At 33.2% G+C, this 26,619-nt stretch overlaps 3 protein-coding genes across 7 annotated transcripts; 2 read left to right on the top strand and 1 right to left on the bottom strand.

The window, feature by feature from the left end:
• Positions 1-6,055: 6,055 nt before the first annotated feature.
• Positions 6,056-7,378, top strand: LOC109159200 (universal stress protein PHOS32-like). The gene is made up of 4 exons (XM_019307272.1): positions 6,056-6,407; positions 6,496-6,605; positions 6,707-6,825; positions 7,043-7,378. Exons 1-4 carry the CDS (start codon positions 6,233-6,235, stop codon positions 7,131-7,133), a joined length of 495 nt encoding a protein of 164 aa, XP_019162817.1. The 5' UTR covers positions 6,056-6,232; the 3' UTR covers positions 7,134-7,378.
• A 3,668-nt stretch (positions 7,379-11,046) lies between these two features.
• On the top strand, positions 11,047-13,646 carry LOC109159199 (rop guanine nucleotide exchange factor 7-like). Of its 4 annotated transcripts, none has more exons than XM_019307270.1 (6): positions 11,047-11,294; positions 11,379-11,598; positions 11,677-12,113; positions 12,197-12,460; positions 12,722-13,045; positions 13,122-13,646. In XM_019307270.1, the coding sequence occupies exons 2-6, from the start codon at positions 11,379-11,381 to the stop codon at positions 13,521-13,523; spliced, it is 1,647 nt and encodes a 548-aa protein (XP_019162815.1). In that variant the 5' UTR covers positions 11,047-11,294; the 3' UTR covers positions 13,524-13,646. The 4 variants fall into 4 exon arrangements, with proteins under 4 accessions (XP_019162815.1, XP_019162816.1, XP_019162814.1 ...); XM_019307271.1 differs by having other exon boundaries at positions 11,047-11,598; positions 11,677-11,793; positions 11,884-12,113; XM_019307269.1 differs by having other exon boundaries at positions 11,047-11,598; positions 13,122-13,275; positions 13,309-13,646.
• Positions 13,647-14,227: 581 nt separating this feature from the next.
• On the bottom strand, positions 14,228-16,963 carry LOC109159201. 2 transcript variants are annotated; one of them, XM_019307274.1, is made up of 6 exons: positions 16,466-16,963; positions 16,006-16,072; positions 15,602-15,756; positions 15,326-15,386; positions 15,159-15,223; positions 14,228-14,487 (listed from the first exon to the last, which is right to left on the bottom strand). In XM_019307274.1, exons 1-5 carry the CDS (start codon positions 16,580-16,582, stop codon positions 15,207-15,209), a joined length of 417 nt encoding a protein of 138 aa, XP_019162819.1. In that variant the 5' UTR covers positions 16,583-16,963; the 3' UTR covers positions 14,228-14,487; positions 15,159-15,206. The 2 variants fall into 2 exon arrangements, with proteins under 2 accessions (XP_019162819.1, XP_019162818.1); XM_019307273.1 differs by having other exon boundaries at positions 15,602-15,768; positions 16,466-16,962.
• Between the last annotated feature and the right edge of the window lie 9,656 nt (positions 16,964-26,619).

The raw sequence follows: 26,619 nt of genomic DNA, 5'->3' as shown, positions 1-26,619 counted from the left end.
AATATATGATTGAACTAAATATCCACAATATATGATTGAACTAAATATCCACAATGAATGAACTAAATATCCATAAATTCATAACTATATATGATACGAACCCGTATCAAGCCGGTACCGCTTTGAGTGAGCGCAGACTCCAAAGATGGAATTAGGGGAGGGGAAAAATCAGAGAGAGAGAGGGAGAGATAGAGAGAGAGAGATTTCAGAGAAGGAAGATGAGAGTAGAGAAGAAAAAGATAATAATAATTCGCATGTCTTTCCCCTAGCATGTAGGGTGATTATATACTAAGTTACTCCTATTATGCTTAGGACTATGATTCTTAATTAATATGATATAATAACGTATTAGGACTAAACTAATGTATCCTATTATGAATAAACTTAGTCTAACAAATGTAATCAGCCATCCATGCCGGTTTCCTTCGTTCTCTCCTTGGCCTAGTAGCTTGGGTTGTTTCTTTTCTTTTTCCCAATTCTTGATTTTCACTCGTGGATGTACTCGTATCACTCCCCTTCCCTTCGACGACCACCTTGTCCTCAAGGTGGAGATTCGGGTACCATCGTTCCATTTCATCGGCAACTTCCCAAGTGATACGAGTATATCCACAGTAGAAGAAGGTGAAAATCAAGAATTGGGAGAAAGAAAAGAAACAACCCATGCTACTATGCCAAGGAGAAAACGAAGGAAACCGGCATGGATGGTTGATTACATTTGTTAGACTAATTTTATTCGTAATAGGATACATTAGTTTAGTCCTAATACATTATTATATCATATTAATTAGGAATCATAGTCCTAAGCATAATAGGAGTAACTTAGTATATAATCACCCTGCATGCTAGGGGGAAAGACATGCGAATTATTATTATCTTTTTCTTCTCTACTATCATCTTCCTTCTCTGAAATCTCTCTCCCTCTCTCTCCCTCTCTCTCTCTCTAACTTTCCCCTCCCCTAATTCCATCTTTGGAGTCTGCATCCACTCAAAGCGGTGCCGGCTTGATACGGGTTCGTATCAATTGGTGCTTTCATTGCATCGAACTCATCTTTCTTGTTCTTTTACACACTCAAAACTGTAATCATACTTCATTATGTCAGACAACCAATCCACATCAACAACTCGTCCTTGGGAGCAGGCAATTGCCGAATTTCAAAAAAATTATGATAGACAAACTGTTACAAATCACCAACTCATTCAACAACTCATTACCTCCGTGTCACGGTTGGAAACGATGGTAACAACAAATAAAAATGCAGCAGTGCAACCTCAAACACATGGAATTTTAGGGCCTCCACCTGATAATCATCTACAACCATCTTTGCAACCGGAGAGTGGCCAAGGGACTCAACGATTTCATATGAAACTTGAGTTACCTCACTTTGATGGCTCAGACCCTCATGGTTGGATATTTAGAATTCAAGAATATTTTGATTTTTATGATACACCCGACACACAGCGATTGCGAATATCAGGATTCACAATGGAAGGGATTGCTTCTGGGTGGTATCAATGGATGAAAAGGAATGGAATGTTAACTACATGGAAGGAATTTTTACAGAATATCACAAAGCGGTTCGGCGAGTCTCGTTTTGAGGATTCCCAAGGAAAATTGTCAAAATTGACACAGCAAACCACAGAAGATCCAATCTTAGAAGAAGAAACCATAGTGCATGAGCAAGATGACATAATCGCAGGAGATATTTCCAGTCTAAACTCATTGGCAGGCCTGGTTAATCCCAGATCACTTAAACTTTTGGGAGAAGTTAATGGCCGAAAGTTACAGATTTTAATAGATAGTGGCAGCACCAACAACTTTGTGCAACCCAAAATTGCTGAGCAATTAAAGTTACATACTTTGAAGGTCACACTAAGTGGCACAACACTGAAGAGAAGCACATTATACCATCCACAGACTGACGGGCATACAGAAGTAATGAATCGAGTATTAGAGCAATACTTAAGGGCTTTTACTCACATCAAACCAACCAATTGGACGTCATACTTGGGATGGGCAGAATTTTGCGGCAATACAAGACCACCACCCACCTTAGCACTGTATACAAAAGACACACCAACAGTGCAAGCACTAGATGAATTATTGTTGGATCGTGACAGATTGATAAGGCCACTGAAACACAATCTTCGGGAAGCTCAGCATCGCATGGCCCAAAAAGCCAATGTCAAAAAAAAGCAAAATGAAATTTTCAGTAAGAGATAAGGTTTGGTTTCGTCTACAACTATATAGACAGATATCAATAGCACGTAGAAACTCTAAACTAGCACGACGCTATTATGGTCAATTCAACATCTTGGAAAAAATATGGGAAGTTGCATCCCGCCTCGAGCTACTACCACAAGCAAGAATTCATTCAGTATTCCATGTCTCACAACTCAAGAAACACATAGGAACTGAAGAAAATATAGAGGTCCAATTACCAGAACAAATTGTGGGCCGATCACCAATTTCAGCTCTACTAGCACTCTGTGGGGAACAGAATGTTCTAAAAAATGGAAAAATACAACGCCAAGTCTTAGTGCAATGGTTAGATAGTAGTACAGAAAACGCCATTTGGGAAGCTGCCGAGGAAATGGAACGATGGTACCCGAATCTCCACCTTGAGGACAAGGTGGTCGTCGAAGGGAAGGGGAGTGATACGAGTATATCCACAGTAGAAGAAGGTGAAAATCAAGAATTGGGAGAAAGAAAAGAAACAACCCATGCTACTATGCCAAGGAGAAAACGAAGGAAACCGGCATGGATGGTTGATTACATTTGTTAGACTAATTTTATTCGTAATAGGATATATTAGTTTAGTCCTAATACATTATTATATCATATTAATTAGGAATCATAATCCTAAGCATAATAGGAGTAACTTAGTATATAATCACCCTGCATGCTAGGGGGAAAGACATGCGAATTATTATTATCTTTTTCTTCTCTACTATCATCTTCCTTCTCTGAAATCTCTCTCCCTCTCTCTCCCTCTCTCTCTCTAACTTTCCCCTCCCCTAATTCCATCTTTGGAGTCTGCATCCACTCAAAGCGGTGCCGGCTTGATACGGATTCGTATCAATATAACCACAATTTCATAACTATATATCCACAATTTCATAACTATATATCCACAGTGAATGAATGAAGTAAAAATCCACAATGAATGAATGAAGTAAAAATACACAATGAATGAATGAATGAAGTAAAAATCCACAATGAATGAACTAAATATCCACAATATATGATTGAACTAAATATCCACAATGAATGAACTAAATATCCATAAATTCATAACTATATAACCACAATTTCATAATTATATATCCACAATAATGTTATTGCTGAGAGTCGAACCTGATTTTTTTTTTTAAGTGAAACGCCCGTTTTTAATCAAAACGACGTCGTTTTGAACCGTATGCACCATGCGCATGGTACATTCGGTTGCACAGCATAACTATTGAGCTAAACGTGGATGCAACATATTATGTGAGTAAAAGAAGAGTGGGCTTCAGTTATGTGTTGAGAGATGAACAAGTTTCATAACGGCATAATGTGTGGCTTGGAATGTTTTATTTACATCCAAAGAGGCATAACCTATTACCATTCTCAAAGCTTTAAGTTGGCTAAAGACAAATTTGTTATAATGTGTAAGTGGATTATGATGCTCTCTATGTGGTCCAATGTCTCAGTAGCACGATTGAGTCGTCTTCTTTTGATATTGTTCAACTTGGTATTAAATATATGTTATTGCATATTAATAACATTGTTATCTCTTTTGTTAAACGTTCAACGAACGAAACTACTCATTCGTTAGTTCGGGAGTCCGTTTATTTATTTGGTTACAAGGAGTAATTTTTTCATCCTCCTTTCTGTATTCATAATGTGTCCAAACAATCTTTACAACATATCCAAAATAAGATCGTTTGAATATCCTCTAGAGAATAGTGAAAGCCAACTCCTTCCGGCCACTAGCACACATGTTTTTTCTCGATCTATGAATGTGATTGATCGGGTATTTTCACTCCGACTTATCAAAACTTTAATAACACTTGTTATATAGTATTATAATAGTAGTGATCTTGAAAGTCTCAATGCTACTTTAACTTGTAAATAATTATCACATAATTACTTTCTCCATTATCTTGTCTAAAGCTCTTTTCCCAAAACCATAATAGACGGCGGGCTTGGGGAGCAAATGCACATCTTGGCACCAACCCAAAATCATAAATACAAACATTAACAATTGAGAGACTAATTAAATTCACTATATTCTTATTGATTAATGAAACCAATAAAGTAAATTAGTTCATTTGATTCTTCATAATCAACGTTTGCAAAATTGATCCTCAAATGCATCAACTTTGTTTGCTTTCGTTCCATCACCTTAATAATTTGTATCCATATTTAAACCTAATTATTAAAGAGTATTATAATAAATGATATATTTTTAAAACAATAACCATATTTGTATCTACAACTATCTACATCTACATCTACAATCTATCTATCTATCTACAATTCTAATAAGAGCCAATAATGTTAGGCCCTTAACTGGACAAAAAAATGTCGGTCCTATTGTTTCTTAAAATGAATGGTTCATATTATACTATTATTTCAAAATGAATGGTTCATATTATTTTTATTTTAGAATTTTTTATTGATTTTTCTTATTTACCCTCTATTATATTATTTTCTTCCGTTAAATAACTTAAATTCCGTTAGCATAAACTTTAGTAACGGAATATTCCGTTAAGTATTTATTATTTTAACTTACACATTAATTTCTATAAGAAAAGTCTTAGTTTCGAACCACATCCTAATTAGAGTTGGCATAATTGTTAAACATATACTACGAATATGTTAAAATATATTTAAAATATATATAATATAAAATTTAACATAAACTTTGTTCAAATAATTAGTCTGACTAAATACATAACATTCAAAGTTAAGCATCAAAGATTATAAATCAAGAACTTTAAAAATCATTTGATCAGAAAAAAACTTAATATTTCAATTATAATTTTGCATTAATATTTTTTGTATGTATTTTTTTTTTAAAATCAATGATTGCATTATTGTTGATGAAAGGTATATACGCCACTTTATTACTCTTATTAAACTAAATAAAGTAGTAGCTACAACAACAAAAATACATATCCATTTAATTAATTTTGAATTAGATGTCTATAATGCCTTTATTTAAAAAAAAAAATATTCATTATAAAAAATTTAAAAATAGATATAATTTCATTAGTTATATTATATTTATTTTCTACAATTCAAAGATTCATTACCTTCAAATTTATCAATTTATTATATTCACTGCATTGTCCTGTCTTCTTTTTACATTATCTTGTAATTAAATATCAAAGTTATATATACCAGGACTATGTGGTCTAATGGTACCCGGGTTGGACTTCCATTTGGAAGATTATGAGTTCGAGCCTCAGTGGAGGCGTTATTGGTTCTTTGTGTTTCAGCAGGTTGAGAAAGTAAATGAACAGATACTACAATGTAATAGGACCAGTAACTTTCAAAAAAAAAAAAAATATCAAAGTTATAATACAAAATACGTTATATATATTTATTTACCAAGTATTTTATACAAATATAATAAATATTCATATTTTGTTCAATACTTTCACATGATAACCTACGACACACATCTCACAATGCATGAAACATATAGGAAAAACTACCACTATCAAATATCGATTAGAAAATTCAATAAATATTATCTTAAATTTATATATTTTGAATTATCGATTTAAATAAACAAATTCAATATTTATTTACATATGTAATAAACATCTCCGATATAATATTACATTGATATACTTTAAGATACTTATTTAAAAATAATCATTGAGCATTATTCCATTTGCGCAAAGCGCGTAAAAAAAACTAGTTACTGAAATAAAGTTGAGACAAAATCTGGGGACAGTCTCGCCCACAGATCATATGAAACTAATAATTAAAAAAAATAAAAAATAAAAAAAAAAATGGCATGCCCACCGATAATCTGCAAGATGCTAATTACGTGTAAAAAATGAAGCGTTGTGTGGAAGCGATTAGGCGTGGCGTTATTCGCTAAGAATAGAAGCACAATAACTTTGCCGTCTCTCTCTCCCTATCATACGGTTGCTTTCAATATTCGCACGCTAACACCTCTCCGTAATTGCGATCTTCTCTACAGAGCAAAGCAGATCGATAATCGAGTAGAAGACAATGGTGAAGGACAGGAAGGTCGGAGTGGCCATGGATTTCTCAAAGAGCAGCGAAGGGGCGCTGAAATGGGCCATTGATAACTTAGCTGATAAGGGGGACACTTTCTATATCATCCACATCAACACTCACGCCTCTGATGAATCTCGCAATAAGCTCTGGTCTCAATCCGGCTGTCGTAAGTTGAAAAAAAATGAAACTCTGGCCTGATTTTGGATTTGATTATGGATGTTTATTTGTTTGTTTGTTTTGATCATGTTTTATAGCTTTGATTCCGCTGTCCGAGTTTCGCGAGCCTGAGTTGTTGAAGAAGTACAATGTAAAGGCTAATATGGAAGTTCTCGATTTGCTTGATACCGCTACTAGGCAGAAAGAGGTATAAATTCAATCTGATCTCATCACCTTTAACCTCTGTTTATATATATTCTATGGGGCTTAAGGAGAAAGATCTTTTACTAATCCAATAATTGTTTATAGATAACCGTTGTTGCAAAATTGTACTGGGGTGATGCAAGAGAGAAACTCTGTGATTCAATTGAAGATCTGAAGTTGGATTCTCTGGTTATGGGCAGCAGAGGCCTTAGCAGCCTCCAGAGGTCCTTTCTATTAATATTATTCCTTTCTTGCTATTTTAGTAATAAATTTGACATTCCCCCTTCATTTCTCCACCTGATCTGTATCAAAATCGGTTATAATTTTGTGATTAATGTTCATCTAAAGGGTCATGTCATCTTTGAATTTGATTTGAGTTCTTATTACCTGGATGTGTGATATTAAAGTTTTGATGTTTTTTTAATGGTGTGATGGAGACAGGATTATCATGGGAAGTGTGACCAACTATGTACTGACAACTGCAACCTGCCCTATAACTGTGGTGAAGCATCCAGATTTTCACAAGCACTGATGGAGGAAGAGAGCTGATGAAAAGTGAGTTGAGTTCCAAACATGAATAAGATGCGGAGCTTTTTATTATTATTATTTTTTATGTTAATGTTCTTGTGTTTTTGTACTATCTAAAGAACAAGTTGTGTTCCTACCCAGATTGTGTCTGTATTAGACTTATATTGAGTTTATGGTGTTAATTTTATTTCTTTGAGATGTTTCTCTATAACTTTTTTTAAATGTCATACCATTTTGTTGTTATCGGCATTAGTATTTCTTCTTGCATTAGCTTTTTGTAACCTTCTCCAGATGCCTGCATACCTCCATTATCTCCTTTAGTTTTTTTTTTTTTTTTTTTTTTTTTTTTTTTTTTTTTCTTTTTGAGTGATGAAGAAACCACAACCAGTATTTGGGGGGTGTATACTGGATAAAGCTGTGAGGTGCCATTACTAACCCTTCCCAGGCTGTCGCCCTCTAAGGTGGCACAATATCCTTGTGCGCTCAGCATTAGTTGAATGTTGTGGGGTGCCATACTGCCATTGCTAACCTCTTTCCAGGTTGAGAAGTACAGTAGTAGAAAACGTTTGTTCAACGAAAATGAAAAAAATAAGGAAAAGAAACCATCACTGGTCCCCTAAGATGTCCTATTCAACCTGCTACGGATACACCCTTTTTTTTCTTTTCTTTTTTTAATCAAGTGTTCCTTCACTAAGGAATCTTCAACTACATGAAAACAAATTCATCTGAATGGTCATACGTTGAGTACTACTAACTCTATTACAATGTAGTATCTATTCTACTATTCAGTTATGGCAACTCGACCACGGCAATATAATGTTGGTATATATAAAACTTGTAACTCAAATATTGTGATGGTAAACCAAATTTAATATTTACTCTTTTATTTCTTTGAGTGTCAATAAAACTAAATAATTTATTATTCAACAAAATATATAATTTATATATTTGATAGAGTAAATTGTTGAATGTTGAATATGATTAATAAGGATTTCAATTACTTAAGATATTATACGAATATTTTGTTAGAATAACATACAATAAATAGATATCAAATTCTAAACAAATTAACCAATTAGTTCCCAATTGTACAAGATTTATATATATACGACATTTATTTAGTTACACAATGCGCTTCATTTAATTTAATGGAATAAGGGTCAAATAGGCCATCGAACTGCACTTAATAATGCAATTAGGCCACCGAACTTCAAAAAGCTACAATTGGGTCCCTGAACTAACGAATTCTATTCAATTAGTCTAATTTGTAGGTTTCCAAGTTGTTAGCAGGTTACCCCTTTTCAAATTTTTTTTAATTATTATTTAAAATAATTATTTAATATTAATAATTTAAAAAAAAAAAAAAAAAAAAACAGATTGACACACCGGAGACGAAGAAGGTTTCTTCGTCTCCGGCCATGGAGACGGAGAAACCTTCTTCGTCTCTGGCTGGAGACGAAGATCGGAGACGAAGAATATCTTCGTCTCCATGGCCGGAGACGAAGAGACTCTTCGTCTCCGGCCATGGAGAAGAAGAAGGTTTCTTCATCTCCGGCAGAGACGGTATCTTTTTTTTTTTTTTTTTTTAATTTTAATTTTAAATAATAATTTTTTTAAAATATTATAAATTAGGGGTGACCTGCTAACAACCTCCAAAACCTACAAATTGGACTAATTGAATAGAATTAGTTAGTTCAGGGAGCTAATTGTTGCTTTTTAAAGTTCGATGACCTAATTGCATTATTAGGTGCAATTCGATGGCCTATTTTACCCTTATTTATAATTTAATTAGATAATGGCAAAAGGGGGAAATAATGTTACAGAATTGTATTGTCTTCCTATAAATGGGTTGAAGCCCATATGGTAACTGGGGCAGTAGGCTTGTGACCATATTCTCGGCAAATTATGTTGTGCATCTGTATGCACCATGCATGGTGCATACGGATGCAAAAACAACGTCGTTTTAATAAAACGTGCGTCTTCCCTTAAAAAAAAAAAATCAGGTTCGATTCCCAGCAACAACATATGAACTAAAATTCCATAATCGATGAACTATAATTCCATAATCGATGAACTATAATTCCATAATCTAATCTATGAACTAAAAATTCCAGAATGAATGAACTAAAATTCCATAATCTATAAACTAAAATTTCAGAATCGATGAACTACAATTCCATAATCGATGAACTATAATTCCATAATCAATGAACTATAATTCCATAATCTATGAACTAAAATTTCAGAATGAATGAACAATATAATGTTGTTGCTGGGAATCGAACTTAATTTTTTTTTACAAGGGAGACGCGCGTTTTTTAATAAAACGACGTCGTTTTGGCATCCGTATGCACCATGCATGGTGCATACGGATGCACAGCATAACGATTGCATATTCTCACAAAGCAAATTGCTTCTGCCGAACTGAAATTTCGGATCTAAGGAAGATCCAAATTTAGGTTTAGTCAAACCGGATCCATATTATATGTTCAAAAAAGTCGGTGTTGGTCCTATTGGAATATACCTAAAGGCTAAAGATTGGGTTGGAGGGACTGTGTTCAAAATACAAAACTTCAAATTCTCAATATACCAAAGACAAAGAGTATAACCAATCCTTTACTATAATACATAAAAGTATAAACTATCACTTTACTTTTCAAAACTTCAAATTAACAAATATACCCACACTCAAAAAAAAAAAAAAAAAAAAAAAAAGGAATAACCAAACCTTTAGTATAAAGTATAAAAGAAAAAAGTAGATATTTCAATTCTACAAGGAATATAATTACTTTTTCCTACAAATTATTCAAATTATTTTGGATCAAATACTTGTTTATAACAAAATAATACATTTTATTTTTGGGTTCAAACAAAAGACCCTTTTTCTTGTCTAGTTCTCAGAATCTCATCCTTTGTTATTTTTACAAATGGCAACAAGTGGTGTTGATTGTGCGTGAAGCTTCCCATTTATGGTCCATAGCTTTATATTTTGTCTCCCTTTTTAAGATTCCAAGACTTGCAATTAAAATTGTATCACAAAGTAATATTTTAAAGGAAAATATGTTAAGTTAGATGTGTGACGTGTATATGATGTATAATTAAAATATTTTATATGTTAATTCGATATTGAAAATTTAATGTGTTTGACATTCTATAGATAACAATATTAGGCTAAAACTATTCTTGAAATTTACCTTGATAGGAAAATACCTAGCATGAGGGACCCCGATCCGAACCTGATTAGATTAGCGTAGACAGATCCGATCGGATCTCCTGAACTTGAGTAAAATGGGTAGGGCATTTCGAATGGCACCAAACATGTCGACCCTCCTTTCCCATTTACTAACCAAGCAACCGTAGGGCGTGAGTACCAGACCCCAGCCTTCCTCGCCGCCAGGACTCTTCGAGCACGTGGCAGCTAAGTTCGACTTCAGAAATCTTTTTATACTTGGCGCCACCGTTCTGACTTTCCAGTTATCCAGGCACTATGTGGATGGCATGCCAAAATGTCGGCATTCGGCACCGTTACCCCTTATAAAAATCCCCCAATAGCGCTAGAGGGAGGAATGAAAAATTGGAGACTTGTATTGTCTGAAAACACGTTTCCCGACCACTGTACTCCACCATATTTCAATATCCAATAATCACCTAATTGCTAGGTGATGTAAAATTTTTTTAGCTTATGTGTATTGAAAGCTTTCAAAGAAGTACAAAAATTGTCATTTGACATTCTTTTATTATGTTCAAAAAAAAGTTTTTATTTTATTTATTATTATATTGTTACTATTTTGTGATTATATTATAATGTGATGTGAAAACGATACCACTTTTAAAAGTGATAAAGTATTATAGATTTGCAAATGTAGAAAATAGGAAAAGAATTGTAAATTTGATGACGTGAGAGTAAGACGCACTTTTAAAATTGAGTGCATTACAGGAATAAAGATAGCATGATCCGTAGAAGAGGTTAATATTATTACATGGCAATGGGAGTATTCATTTGAATCATTTCCCTTAATTTTCACTTTTCCCCTATAAAAACAGAATCTTTACGGATTGAGCTCTTCACTCCAAGAAGAAAGCAGTGGCAGCCATAGCTCAAGCATTGACAACTAGAGCTCCAAAGCCAATCAAGAATCCGCATTGCAGTTCCAAGAATCCAAAGGTTTGGCTCCAAATGCTTCTACTAGATTGCATTGCAGCAAACAGCTCTGCTTCTTGTGCCTCACCTTGTTTTCTTGGCGAAAAGATGGAGATTTTGGGCGAAGTTTTTGAAGTGGAATGGAAGCTGGATGAGGATGAGGATAAAGCTGGGCGTTTTGAGTATGCGAATGGAGAGAAGAAGAGCAGTTCGAGCTCTAATAGTAGCTCTGAAGATTCATCCTCACCCTCTTCTGTTGTTTCTGAAGCAACAGAGAAACCATATTTGGATTACAGGAAATGGGAAAAACAAGGATCATCTTCACCAGGTAACTATCATTCTTCATTCTTTCATGGCTGTACTAGGAGTGCATGTGTATTTATAATCCGAGGTTGTTGAATTGCAGAGATTGGGATGCTTAAGGATACATTCTCGAAACTGCTCCTCGGAGAAGATATGTCGGGCGGTGGAAATGGTGTGTCTGCAGCACTGGCTGTTTCAAATGCGATTACTAATCTCTGTGGTATATATGCTGCAATTCTTGCTCAATCTGCTTCTGCATCATCATCATCATTTCATCTTGCCTCATTCGTCGTTTTTTTCTTCCTGCTAGCTGCAATTTTTGGGAAAATCTGCAGACTGGAGCCTTTGCCTGCTAAGAAGAAAATATCATGGAAGAGAGAAATGGAATGGCATCTTTGTGTTAGCGATTACATTGTGGAGTTGACACCATCTTGGCAGACATTCCCCGATGGGACTGAAAGAGAGGTGATGGTGTCTAGACCGCGATCAGATCTTTATGTCAACCTCCCAGCTCTTCGCAAACTAGATAATATGATCCTGGTAAGATATGACGTTCTCTCGTTTAAAAAAGTTTAAGCTAATAGTGAGATTAGACGTTTATATGTTATATCCTCGGGTTGCAGGAAATCATGGACAGTTTTGAAAATACCGAGTTCTGGTATGTGGACCAAGGCGTTTTAGCCCCTGCAGAGAGTGATGGTTCGAAGGAGAAATGGTGGTTGCCTGTTCCTCGAGTTCCTACGTGTGGTCTCACTGGAAACGCAAGAAAGGTGTTAAAGCAGACGAGGAACTGCACGAATCAGATTCTGAAAGCAGCCATGGCCATTAACTGCAGCACTTTAGCTGAAATGGAAGTCCCAGAATCATACTTGGAAGCTCTTGCAAAGGTGAAAGACCCTGTCACTCTGTATATATATATTCAATTAGAACATCTCAAACCGATGTTCCTCGTTTAGTGTTGGACAGAGGCCAGTGAAGGGCCAAATCCAGCTCTCAGTGGCTAGAGGATTGTTGGGCGGAGGCCTGAAGGGCCAAGTTCAGCACCCTGCCTTTCAAAAATGTGGTCAGTTAAAGCTAGCTCGCAGGTGCTGGAGGGGATTGTTTTGTTCTCGTTGATCCTAACATAACATTTAGCTTTGTTGTTGCAGAATGGTTATGCGAGCTTAGGTGAGGTCATCAATGGATACAACATCTCGGATCAATGTTCGCCTGAAAGTTTGCTTGATTGCCTCGATTTGTCTTCTCACAATCGAGCTCGGGAGATAGCCAACCAGTTGGAGGCTTCAATGCACGTGTGGCGCCAGAAAACTCACTCGAAGCTGTCGTGGGAAGGGGTGAAGGAGATGGTGGTTGATGCAGATAAGAGAGAGCTGCTTGCATACAGGGCTGAAAGCCTTCTCCTCTGCCTCAAACAGCGGTTTCCTGGGCTTCCTCAGACAACATTAAACATGACCAAAATCCAACACAACAAGGTTTCTTTCACCTGTCTCTTTACATGATTCATGTTTTGTCTCTCATCCTCTCACTGGATCTTCTATTCTTCCTCAGGATCTTGGCAAATCCATTCTGGAGAGCTATTCAAGAGCTCTGCAGAGTTTGGCATTCAACATCACAGCGCGCATCAATGATCTTCTTTACGTCGATGACTTGACAAAGCATTCGGATCCTTTCATGCCCGTTTCTCGGAAGAGCACAGGAACACCAAGCTCCTCGCCTTCCCAGGGCTTCAGTGCATCAAAGGAAGAAGAAAAATCACATATTCAAGATAACAGCAAGCTTCCTCCCCGCGATTGTGGAGGGAGGAAGGCTTTGACAGATTTCTTGAGCATTGATTTAAATGGCAATCGTGTTGCCAGTAATGATCTCAGAAAACCAGTCTCATTCTCAAGCACATACCAAGAAATGTCAGTAACAGAAGATGAACTCAATACTTTGAATTCTTGTATTTAGTCTTAGTTATAGCAGGAAATGTGGGTATGTGACATGGTTTCTGACAAGGAACATTCTACCTTGGTGCAAACAAGATGTTTTCATGACCAAACCTTAAAAGTATAGTCTCAAAATTGGGTCTTTTATGTAGCAGTCACAACTGACCTCCATTTCCAACCAGTTTGAGATGGATGCCATAGATGACAAATGGCAGTGAATATAGACAAATCCAAAATATGAGACCAAGATAACTAGATAAGATTACCACCGAGCAACATCACGTTACAAACCCGAAAACTAAAACATCAAACAACAACTGCTTTCATTTTCATTCCGACCAACAATCTTTGTCATTGCCCCGTGAACCTTATCTGGCAAGCAGACACTAATGACCAAAGCTGGGAACAGTTTTATGGACCACACAATAGTCCATTTCAACACTTCTTATCACAGAACTTGGACACATTACACAAATTATTATGTTCTATGGGGCATACAACAGGGTCTGATATTAACACCCGAGAAAGAAGATAAAAATCGATTCTTTTCCACCCTCGTAGGTCATTCAGAATTCGACAGGCACTAAGAGCTTCTAATAGATAAAACATTGATAACGACAGTAAAAACTAGGTCTATACTGTGTGGACTCCCTCGAAAAGCAACTGAAAATAGACACTCACTCTTCATTTGCGAAATAGAAATGATTTGACAGTGTAAGTTGAAGAACTGACACATATATCTCCCCTCAATGATAGGAACAAAAGACAATTGATTCTCTTCTGATAAAAGCATCAAACTTTGTTATCCTATACAGTAGAGGTAAAACAGAAGAAAGGAAAACTACTACAATGACATATAATGACTGATATTTGGAAAACGAAACCAGCAAGAGGCTGTCTTTGCCTAATTACTGCCCACTATCTATAGTCTACATTACAACGGGGTAGAGGGGTAGAACGGTCTCCCACCATATGTTCACAGCTACCTGACAAAAAATAAAAGATAAAAGTAGAAACATAAGCATCACAAGAATAATCAAGTTCACACTGGCAGATAAGTTGGAGTTGAGTCAAAGGACGACTCTGTTGTCTTCTTTTGATTTATATCTTCTGATAATTTGAAAGAAAATTGGAACCAAAACGTAGATAACGGAGATGCATGATTTACATGATTGGTGTTATGGAAATAGGACCAGTAATCAAAATCTTTAACACCACTCTGTAAAGTATGGCTATCCATGAAAGAACCTTGATTAAATTTTCATTCTCTTTGCTTATATCTGATTACAGAATAAAATATATTCATTGACAGTAAAATTTTAAGGGGTCAAAATCCAATGATCAACTGGATAATGTTTTGAGGATTAAATGAGTAGCACAAGATTTGACCTTGGAGAGGAGGTTCACCTAGACCCACAGGGAGCTATAACACTATTTTATTAAAGAAGAGACTTTATTAACCGGGAGACATGCCTCTCCTTTAATAAAAGCACTCCACTATGTATAATGCATCAAATCAAAGCAGATAATACAATCATAAACACGAGGTAATTACATGGCATGAAGCATTGCAGATAACTTTTCTCAAGTTCATTTCATAGATAATTAGATACAAAAGTACATATCTAAATCAAGAAGTAAAATCAACTTTACATACCTAGGTAATTATATATGTGAAATATGCACGCCTTTTAGTGGTGAGCTCTTAGTAATAGAAAGACCCTGAAAAACATTAATAAAAAAAAGCACCAAGATATGAGTAAAACTAAATAGCTCAAGCTCAGATATGATTCTATACAGCGATGTAATAACCACACCATTTACCTTTCCACCAGTTTCCTCTGGACACACTTCCTTGCTCATCCTCTCCAATATCTTTCTTGAACTGACAATATATTACAGGGTTAATGTTTTATTCCTTAATCACATTTGTTTCTAATCTCAATGGAATTCTTTGATTGGAAGAGAGTTATTCTTTATTCCAGCTACAAGAAGCAATATGATTCCCACGGCAACATAGGAAACACGAGTATTTCTTAACTTTGAATTCTTTATTGATAAAGAAGCTGCTTAAGTGGATTAAGTTATTAATATACTTACAGTTGAGAACTCGCTGTTGTTATTTTGAGGATGAGGATAGATGTCTTGGCCCCCATAGTATATTGATGAGCACAAAGAACTTGGTTGCGATTTCTGCTCCTGATAAAACAGGCTAGTGTCCTTACTCTGTGTCCATTGGCTTGCAACTTCACTGCTAGGAGTACTGCCTGAAAAACCACCCAGAATTAGCAAGTTTGCCATGATAGAGATATGATCCAAACAAGGACTTTCAACAACACCATATAAATTGGAAAATTTTAAAGTTCTTTCTCAAAAATCTAGAATTCCCACTTATATATGATTTCCCATGAAACAAAACAAGAAAACAACATCTGCAATGTAAAAGGAACAAACTTTTAAGGCTTAGCATCCACTTGACAACACAAAAACCTGAAAACTCTCACCTTTGGCATTCCACACCTGAGTCCCGGGATCTTGCTTCCAGTTTACCATCTCAGGACGCATGGAATCCTGTCCCATATCAAGAAGAGATATATATATCAATGAGAGCAATAATCCAACAGAATACTAGAGTAGTATTTAGTGATTAACCTAACAAAAAACTACTCCGAATTATAATGTACTCCGTGCTTATTTTAATCAAGAAGATATAAGTTTTAATATTTCCAGTCTTTGCTTGTCCAAGTAACTTGAAATCTGAACATGCAAAAGCATATTCGCCTTCCTGAGAAAGACTGGATATTGAATTCAAGAAGTATTTCCAACAAAAAGTCGTATATAAAGAAGGGGAAAACTGGGAAAATGCAGAAGAGCAATTACAGAAATAAGCAAAACTGATTCAAGAATTTCCCACCTAAAGAAAGATTCTTCTTCATAAATCATGGTGACAGAAGAGAATAATACCTTTGAAGGGGGTGCGAAAATGGACGCGAAAAGTGTTGGGGGAGATGACCCGGATGAGTCTTTCACCCCGAAAAGATCAGAAGTCAATGAAGAACCGGATTGCTTGTTTCCTTCCATTTCTTTCAATCTCTCTGTTTCCCTTTAAACTCTCTTGGAGAAGCGATATATGGACTGAACCAAGAGAGCACCTTTACAGGTATATAAGCAAAACCCACCGTCAAGAAGCCTCGGAAAAAGGCCGAAACGGCTCACCAATTTCCCGCAGAAACGAACAGAAGAAATTAAGTGAAAGCGAAATACAGAAAAGGAAAAAAAGAGAAAATTTTGTAACGGAAACCGAAAGAAAGAAGATGATTAAAAAAAAAAAAGAACACAAAGGGAGGAGAGACACGTGACTTCTATCACTTTCTCTCTCTATATATGTATGGTTTCTCTCTCTATATTGCTGTGATCTTGTTTGGCCGATGATCTCTCTGTATTTTCATTTCTCTCTGGAACTCTTCCCTCTGAATATATATATTATTATATGGAAGCTAAGGGAACGATTTAATCTCGCACATAAAATTGTTTATATTCTAACATATACAAATTAATGCATTTTTAATTATTTACCTAATTTAAAATGCATTTTAGAGAGCGATTGAAATGACTTAAGAAATCTACCATTTTAATCACTTATTATTTACTAAATATGGATTAAAATATTTTTTTACAAAATGCATTATAACATTTTCCATATAAGCTATGATTTTGTCTAATCGGCAAAACTTTGAACCTTTTATTATTTGATGTGTTTATAGTAATTCATTAATTGTACTAAGAAACATACAAATTAATTAAGAGAGTAATTTTTACTTTTCGTCTATCAATTATTATTTATTTTTCACATTTAGTATCTAATTATTAATATTGTCATATTTGGTGCACTAGTATGTTTTTGTTGCCATATTTGGTCTTACCAGCCAAATTATCGACAACTGTTCGCTAAAAAATGTAATTTTATTCCAGCTAGTGTTGCTATAGGGAAAAATTATCAATTTAAATTTAAATATACAATACTATTATTGTGGTCAGATGAATTGTAGTGGCTCTTTTATATGGGAAGTCATGAGATCAAGCCTCAGTCGAGACGTTGTTGGCTCTTTGTGCTTTCAATGTAATAGAGTCCGTAGTACTCAAAATATACAATACTTGACTCTTTGTGCTTTCAATGTAATAGAGTCCATAGTGCTCAAAATATACAATAATATTATTAAAATTTGTCCTTGTTGCAACCTCGAATAACATTTTTAACAAGTAATTGTGAAATATTTGTCCAAAGATACCAAATGTGACAACAAAAACATACTTGTGCACTAAATGTAACAAAATTAATAAATAAAAATCAAATAGGAAAGAATGAATATAATTGATGAATCAAAATGATAATAACTCCCTTAATTCATCACTACTCCGGTTCGAAAATATGTGTAGATATTGACTATTTATACTTTAATAATTTTAAAAAGTATGTATAGAAAGATACTACATTGTAACAGAGTTAATAATATTAAAAATATAAAATATTAGCGATTTTAGAAAAATAATTATATATAAAATTGTGATTAAAAAAAAAAAAAGGAGAGATTTTGTGTTGAATAGAAAGATTAATTATATTATTAAGAAATAGAATAAGATATGTGTTGATGGATGGGTGGTTTCGGTTGCTCAGTTTCGGTTACTCGGCGTTAGTTCGTCATAGGGTTCTACCTGTCGAAAGTGTAACAGATTGGTGACACGTAGAGCAATGGATTTGGGAGGTGGGGCCAGAGGCAGGGAGTTCCAACGTTTTACTGCCACGAATACCTAGTGGATAATAACAGACTCTGCCCTATGGCCCCACTTTTGTACAGTTCTTTTCGTTGAATCCAACCCCAAGTTTTTGACTTTTCCTTTTTAAAGCCCTATGGATATGCTCATATTTACATACTCCTCTTTGTCTTTTCCCTCCTATTCATAGCGTAAATGTTTAGATCGGTGAATAATAGAGTAAAAATACTAAAAAAATTTCTTTCTTAATGACAAAGGAAATTTTAGAGATTCTTGGTAATAAGGTTTGTTTCTTTTAATTTTTTTTTTTAAAAAAAAAGTATTTTCTAAAATTTCTTTCTTAATGACAAAGGAAATTTTAGAGATTCTTGGTAATAAGGTTTGTTTCTTTTAAATTTTTTTTTTTTTAAAAAAAGTATTTTAGGGAAGAAAATGGTATTATTTTCGTTATAAGCGTGATATTATTGAAAGAAAAAATATATATTTCTCATTTTTGTATAGGAGCATGATTTATTCAGTATACATCGACCATTTATTATGCATGTCCTGGACCTAGAAGAGCATGGCAAATTATGTTGTGCATCCATATGCACCATGCATGGTGCATACCGATGCAAAAACGAGTCGTTTTATTAAAAACGCGCGCCTCACTTTAAAAAAAAATTCAGTTTCGATTCCCAGCAACAACATTATGTTGTTCATAGATTCTGAATTTTTAGTTCATAGATTCTGAATTTTTAGTTCATTGATTATGGATATTTAGACGTGAATCGAAACTGATTTTTTTCATTCATGCTGGATATTTAGTTCATTCATTATGGATTTTTAGTTCATTCATTCTGAAATTTTAGTTCATAGATTTTGAAATTTTAGTTCATCAATTCTGGAATTAAAGTTCATTGATTCTGGAATTTTAGTTCAAATTATGCACAATATAATGTTGTTGCTGGGAATCGAAACTGAATTTCTTTTAAGTAAGACGCGCGTTTTTAATAAAACGACGTCGTTTTTGCATCCGTATGCACCATGCATGGTGTATACAGATGCACAGCATAACGATCCTTGTAAAGGGACGGTCGATTATTGAACTGGGGGCAAGCTGGAGGATTTTTTTTTTTTTTGAATGTTACAGGCTCGAACTCACAACCTTCCAAATGGAAGTCTAACCCGGGTACCATTGGACCATATAGTACTGGTAGCTGGAAGATTGGATATAAGAAATCCTTGAATTTTTTGTCTGATTGGTGGGTTGGCTCGAAACCCATTCCCTTAGATATGTACATTGACATTTCAAAAGAGCTAGCTAAATGTGTCTTCTATTCTCTTATAATTAAAGACTATAACTTACTCAAAACATCTTTTGATCTAACTAAAAAAATTACATTCAATGAAAATAAATCATATTATTTATACAAAAAAAATTACACCTTACTATATATTTTGATTTTCGAACACAATGTTTTTATTATTTTTTTATTTTTTCCAAAAATTTCTTTACCTACTAATTTATCACCATTTTCCCCCTTCTACTTTCTATCCATCCAAAGTCCAAACTCCAAATTCCAAACACCGTACCGCACTACCACCTGGTGACTGGCCTAAACTTTCCGACGGCATGCAAACGTTGAAAGAGACGTCGGAAAAGAAAAACGTTAATATTCAATGCATTTTGATGCGTGGAATAAACGGAGTTCTCTAGTAATCAGAATATTCCCAGCCGCTATGAGGTATTTGGTTGGGAGGAAGGAAATTACAATTCCGTGGAAAAAGAATAAAATAAAAATTCAAGTTACATTGTTCGGTATGAAAAAAAATAATGGTGTAACAACTAAAATATTCATGTGTAATAATAATAATAACAATTACCAATGATACTCTTGTCACTTCTTCTAGTTTTTCCTTTTCCACAAATATGGAGTATCCAATGAATTGCAATTCAACAAAAGCAGTGAATTACAATTCGGTGAAATTATAATTCTTTCAAATTAAATAATGTAATTAAGACTTTCATTGAATTACAATTCAATTAGAACCAAATTACATTATTCAACCAAACGGCCTGTTAAATACATTTCTGACTCCTGACTTTTCCTTTTACTTTCTATTCATCCAAACACGGTATGGATGGTGTGGTTAAGGTCTTGCGTTTATGGCAGATTTATTTATTATTTATTTATTTACATCCATCACGTGATGTTACTGTCTGCATATATCTTTTCGTCAAACGGTACAAAAAGGAAACAAATGCATGTTGGTTCCATCAGATCATCGTATTGGGTGTTCAGTCATCTTTATATCTATTCAGAACAACTTTTTATTTGCACAGTTTGGTTCAGAAATGGTTTTATTCATAAAATAAAAATTCATCATTGATGATAACGTAACCAGTCGACAGATAAATACATACCTAAATAATGTTTGTCCTCGTTCACACAATTGGGAAAGGAACACACATACACCTACCGGAAAATTAAACAGTACAGTGGCATCATCGTTTTGTCTTGTCGCACCGCCGTGCATGGCTTGTCTTCCTGCATGTTCATCCCCTCAAAACTTTGCATAAAAGTTTGTATTCTTTTAGGGAAATTTGTTTGTTTGTTTTTTTAATGTCCATATATAATTATAGGCCGGGTTTGGTAAAAAAATTGGCCTATAAGTCAATTTTGAATTATTTATCACTATTAATTGTTTGATTTAGTTAAAATATTAATATAAATATTTGGTTAATTAGCATTTTGCAACTTCAAATGACTAAAATTCAAAAAGCTACTCCTAGCAACTTTTTCAATTAACTTTTTGAGAAAAAAAATTATACCAAACAGCTATCAGCTAATAGCTAATTTACCAAACACTTTTCTACAATCAGCTAACGTTATCAACTATTTATACCATCTAATTAACACAATCCACTAACAGCTAACATCCATTTTACCAAACAGGGCCATAATCATTTTATGTAGTATTGATATTACCATTATTCACTTTTTGAAGTGAAAAATTCGATAGCTTACTAACAAGTTGAAGCGGGTTAAATGTATCATATATGAAGTCTATAACCTGAGGTGTGATTGAGTGGGAGGGACTCATTCATTCTTAATTAAAGGTCAATGGTTCAATCCTTGAATTTGGGTTTAGAACATCTTTAAATCTTTAGTCCAGCTGTCCCACTCAAAAGAAGTGCCTACAAACTATTAGTTTATATATATATATATATATATATATATATATATATATATATATATATATATATATAAATAATGACAACTTGTAATTAATTTACAATGTTAAACCATTAAACGATTTGTTAACAGGTTAAATACTCAAAATTATATTGTCAAAATTTCTACCTAATTTAAAAGTGCTCGAAACAATTGACAAGTCAATAATGGTCATTGGTCAGAATATCGACTAAAGTCACTGCTGAAAATTATGAAATTTTCGACCATCTAAAAGTGATATTAAATCAAGTTGAAAGTAAAAAGTGGTCGGAAATAGCAGCAAAGTTTTTTTCGGATATCAAAAGTGGTCGGAACAAGGCTTTCGATTTTATTTAAGATCACTTTCAGGTGGTCAGAAATTTCATAATTTTCAGCACTGAGTGTTGAATAGTTACTTAATATATAAATATAAGAAAAAAAATGCATTTTTAAAACCAAAATGTGATTTATTCTATTTAATTCCTTAATATGATCTATTTGCGGTCCTTTTTTTTTTTTTTTAAAGGGCATTCTTTTAAAATAAATAAAATTTTAACGAGTGTTGACGAGTTTTGATAATTTCATACTATTTTTTTCTGTTTTGCTGAACCAATTAAAACTACTAAAATGCTATAACTTTTTCATATTTGAAAAATCATACTTTTTTTAGTTAAACTTAACCAAAGAGGGTTTTACTATTTCATTGTGTGATAATACATGTACATGGTAGACTTGTTTTGAAGCTATTCATGAAGAAAAAGAAGAAGGGGCGATGTTTAAAAAAAAAAAAAAACTATTTTCATATAACTTTATGTAATTGATTTGTAATGAAATTAGCTAAGTTTTATAGATTATTAATATGTATAAAGCTACATGTTACAATATTTAGCTACATGTTACAATATTTATAACATGACAGTACAAATTTTTAATAAAGACACAATAATTGAGTATAGAGTTTGACTTGTAAATCATGTGTGAATATAAATAAATAAATAAATAAATATATATATATATATATATATATATATATATATATATATATATATATATATATATATATATATTTAATGCTATTGACTCTATTACAATGTAATATATGTTCATATGCCACCTCCACTAAGAACCAAACACACACCCTCCCACATGGGAGTGTAACCTTGGTGCCATTAGACCACAAGGTCTTGGTCATGTGTGGAATATTTATCTTCACTATCAAATTATTAAATTTCAACTGAATTGATTTGTGGGGTGGTGGCGCAATTGGTTAGCGTTGATCTGTCTGGTCTCATAGCTTTATAAATTGATTTGATAATCATAAAATTTTAAGTTTGACTAGCAGTAAAAATTGTTTGTTAGTCATATCGATTTGAGCTGATCAACTATAACTAACCTAAACAATAATAATTACAAACTTTCTCATAAATAAAAAATTAGCAACTCATGCATTGTTCAACAACCAACATTGTAAATATCAATTTTTATTTTTATTTTTTTTCAAGTTGGTAGGTCTATGGTCAATTTTTGGACCCTTGCATGCCTTGATGTTACTTTTCCTTTATTATGTCCTCTTCGTGTATGGCCCTCTACCAGTACATTTCCTTTAATTTAATATACCTTATGTTTTCTACGGTTGAAATATCAAGTTGTGCATATTACTTAACCTTATCATTTTGTCTTGTACACAAACTTTTACCAATTTATCCAATAGCCTAAATTTAGCTATTGTATTCCGGTGCATCCCCCTCTTACCTTTATAATGTTAAATTTGTCGTTCTATCTAGTCAAACTAGATGTCTAGACGTTAGGGGCATTTAATTCAACAAACATGATAAGCATTTCTATAATTGTCACTCACAAGTACTAACTCTCTTATGTACTAAAATTTCATATTACAGAAATAGAGTTAATCCCATTTTTTGCTCTTAGATTTATAGGTTGTAATTCATTTTTAGTCCTTTTTCGGAACATCCTCTTTAGTCATAATATTATTGTGGCATGATCATTTTTGGTCATCAATCAATAAAACTGTTTAAATTCGGTATAATATAAGAGTATTTAGGTCTTCAATTATGTTTTTTTCTTTTTAAAAAAAAAAACTAAAAATATAACGGGTCAACCCACTTTGTATTTAAAAAAAAAGATCAAAATATCGTTATATTTAACGACATTTCAACGATTTTGTTGATAAATGACTCATGCAACATTAATACTAGGACCAAAGGGGATGTTTTAATAAATAAAAACTAAAAGTGGACTGACAGGTATAAAGCTATGACCAAAAATGGAATAAACTCTACAAACTTATATAATTACCACATCAAGAAGTGGTTGTTTGTAAGTGATAAATATAGGTATACATCATAATCTTTGATGTAAAATCGAAATTAGAATAAAATGTATTTAGTATTTTGAATGAGGTTTTAATAAAAATAGCTGTTTTTTTAGCAAATAAGAATCAGAATTAAAATAAATAAAGATAAATATAAACTCCATAATATGTAAATACACACACGTGTGCGTAAAAAAGGAAAATTGCAAATGTAGTTTTCAGTTTTTCACATTTAATTATCATGAAATTGCGATAACACCCCTAATTAATCACCAAGGTGTATTATATAGTCATTCTTCTTTAGGGTGTTGTTGTTTTGAACTAAATTGTATTTTTTTAATGATTTTTTTCTCCCACTCTAATGGGAAACTGCAATTTTAGTTATTTATTATGTATTTTGCAGTATTCTCTTAATTTATCTAGAGATTGTAATTGTACTTTCTATTTCCGTAATTGATTTTGAAAATATAATTTTTATTTATTTATTGTACAATCTCACACATACACATGTTATTTGCCTAGATGTACTTGATTGTGGACCTGGGTAATACAATGACAGTCTTTAAATCAATAAGAGATACTAAGCATATGCAGGTAAGGACAAAAAATAGTAAATGAGTGAACTTTCTGGGTGCAATGAGCAAAAGTCTAGCACATATATTGATTAGTTGAGTCATCATGATTTACTTATTTTCAATTTTGTCAGGCCGGGGTGGGGTGTCTAGAGTGAACGATTCCATATTTCCACATTTTGTCACAATAAATACTAAACATATATTTTTCCTATATTAAAATTCCTCATTGAATGCATGAAGAATGATGACATTTTAAATTATTTTCAATAATTTTTTCTTCTTTATTTTTTATTCAAGTGTTCAAAAGTATAGTAAAGAGAAAAAGTAAAAAAAGTATTTTTTATGCTCGTAATATATTGTGAATTTAAAATAGAGTTTATTATTTTGTATTAAAATGTATTAATAGATTGCACATGGTTGAAATGAGAAAAAAGTAGAAAACAAAAAGAATGAATTCTAGTTTGAAACTCAATGTAGATTACACTAATTAGGGATGGATTTTGATGCGTTACACAAAGAAATTGGACTTTGTTGAGGATACAAATTCCAAGAGAATTTTGAATGAGCAAAAATCGGGAGAGAGTTCAAATTGGGGAAGAAAGGAGGGAGAGAATGGAGTCAAGAAATGTGAGGTGGCGTGGGTCCCAACAAGGCGGTGGATATGGGCCCCGCAACACAATCAGCGGCAGTAATATTTTTTGTGAAGAGTACGACTGTGAGTCGCCGCATGGTCTACCGTCTACGTTTGCCCACTGGATTGTTAATGTGTTATCCTTGGAATTTTTTTTTTTTTAAGTGTAAAATAGATAAATTTAGTATTGTATTCCTAACACATAAAGTATCATAGGGAGACCAACCTACTATCCACTTTTATTCTTTAAATACCATTTTTTAAAAAATAAAGTTTGTGTAAACAACCTTATAATTAAGCACCATACTTACTACATCGTAATAGAGTCAATAGTGATCCCCTATAAACTCTTCATTATCTCTGTTCGATCAAGGTCTTCCAATGACCCTCTAAATTTGTAGTGAAATTTGAACATTCATATTGTCGTTGGAGCAAAACTTTATTAATTTATAGTAATTTGTAACCACTAACGATGTATATTTGTACTATAAACTCATGTGTTGTCTCACTAAAAGAACAACTATAAATTTAATAGTATTTTAAAAAACCAAATTATATGTAATTTTTATAATGAATTTTTTATATCATTTTTATAAGAAGACGCGGTGCATTTTCACCGTTAAAAAATATCTTTAATTTTTATGCACCTGAAAGTGGATGAAAGTAAAGATTTTATGGACAAAAACACCGTTTCTATCCGCTAACGGGGTTCGAAAATTAATCGGTTGGTAATTTTTGTCCACTAAATAAAATTTTAAGGATTGAATTTTTTTGAGTTTATCAAATAATGTACATTCAGTAAACAAATAATTTATTTTTAGTATATTAAAAATGTACATTCATGATCCACACAACTATGTGAACCATGATCCACACAATAATTTGTCCAAATGCCAATATCCCCCCGATACCAAACTCAGCTCACTCAACGGGCCTTTTAGATTTTAAAACACCGAAAATAAAACAGGCCTCTGGATAAAAGGTTGTGGGTTTTGGGTATATTTCTTAGTACAACACAATCTGAATCCTAAAAAGTTCATACTAAATGGGCTGGCCTAAACATCTTTGTCCGGTATGATCGGGTCAAACTTGTTTGGTGAAACGTTTTAAATTCGTTTGGTTTGACTACTTGAGAGAAGGAGACTGCCTAACGCGTCCAAAACTTACAACTCGCAAATTTGAACACTAAATTTATACTGTAATTTTTATTATCATTATTCTTTTTACGATGAGAAGATTCGGAATTATATTTAAAACTGTACACGGAATAAAACTTTATTCATATATAATAATTTTTATAAACCACATTTGAAAGGTTTAAATTTACAATTTATTATAGAAAAAATAGTTAAATTAATCTCTAAGTCAACCGAATAGGGTAATTGGATCCAAAAAACTTCAATCAAATCCCATAAATCTATAAACTTGTACAATTGAGTCTAACTAGATTTTACATGTGTCCTTATTTTTTTAACTTTTTATTTATTTATTAAAAAAAAAAGTTACAGCCACCCGTTATTCTTGCCTGACAACCGATGAACGTATTCTTTTTTTTTTCTTAATAAATAAATAAAAAGTTTAAAAATAATAAAAAAGGACACGTGTCAAAC

Source organism: Ipomoea nil, unplaced genomic scaffold (genome assembly GCF_001879475.1).
Source record: "Ipomoea nil cultivar Tokyo-kokei standard unplaced genomic scaffold, Asagao_1.1 scaffold2826, whole genome shotgun sequence".
NCBI classification, from domain to species: Eukaryota; Viridiplantae; Streptophyta; class Magnoliopsida; order Solanales; family Convolvulaceae; genus Ipomoea; species Ipomoea nil.
The sequence above is the reverse complement of the archived record's forward strand: the minus strand, read 5'-3'. Positions and strand labels throughout refer to the sequence as shown.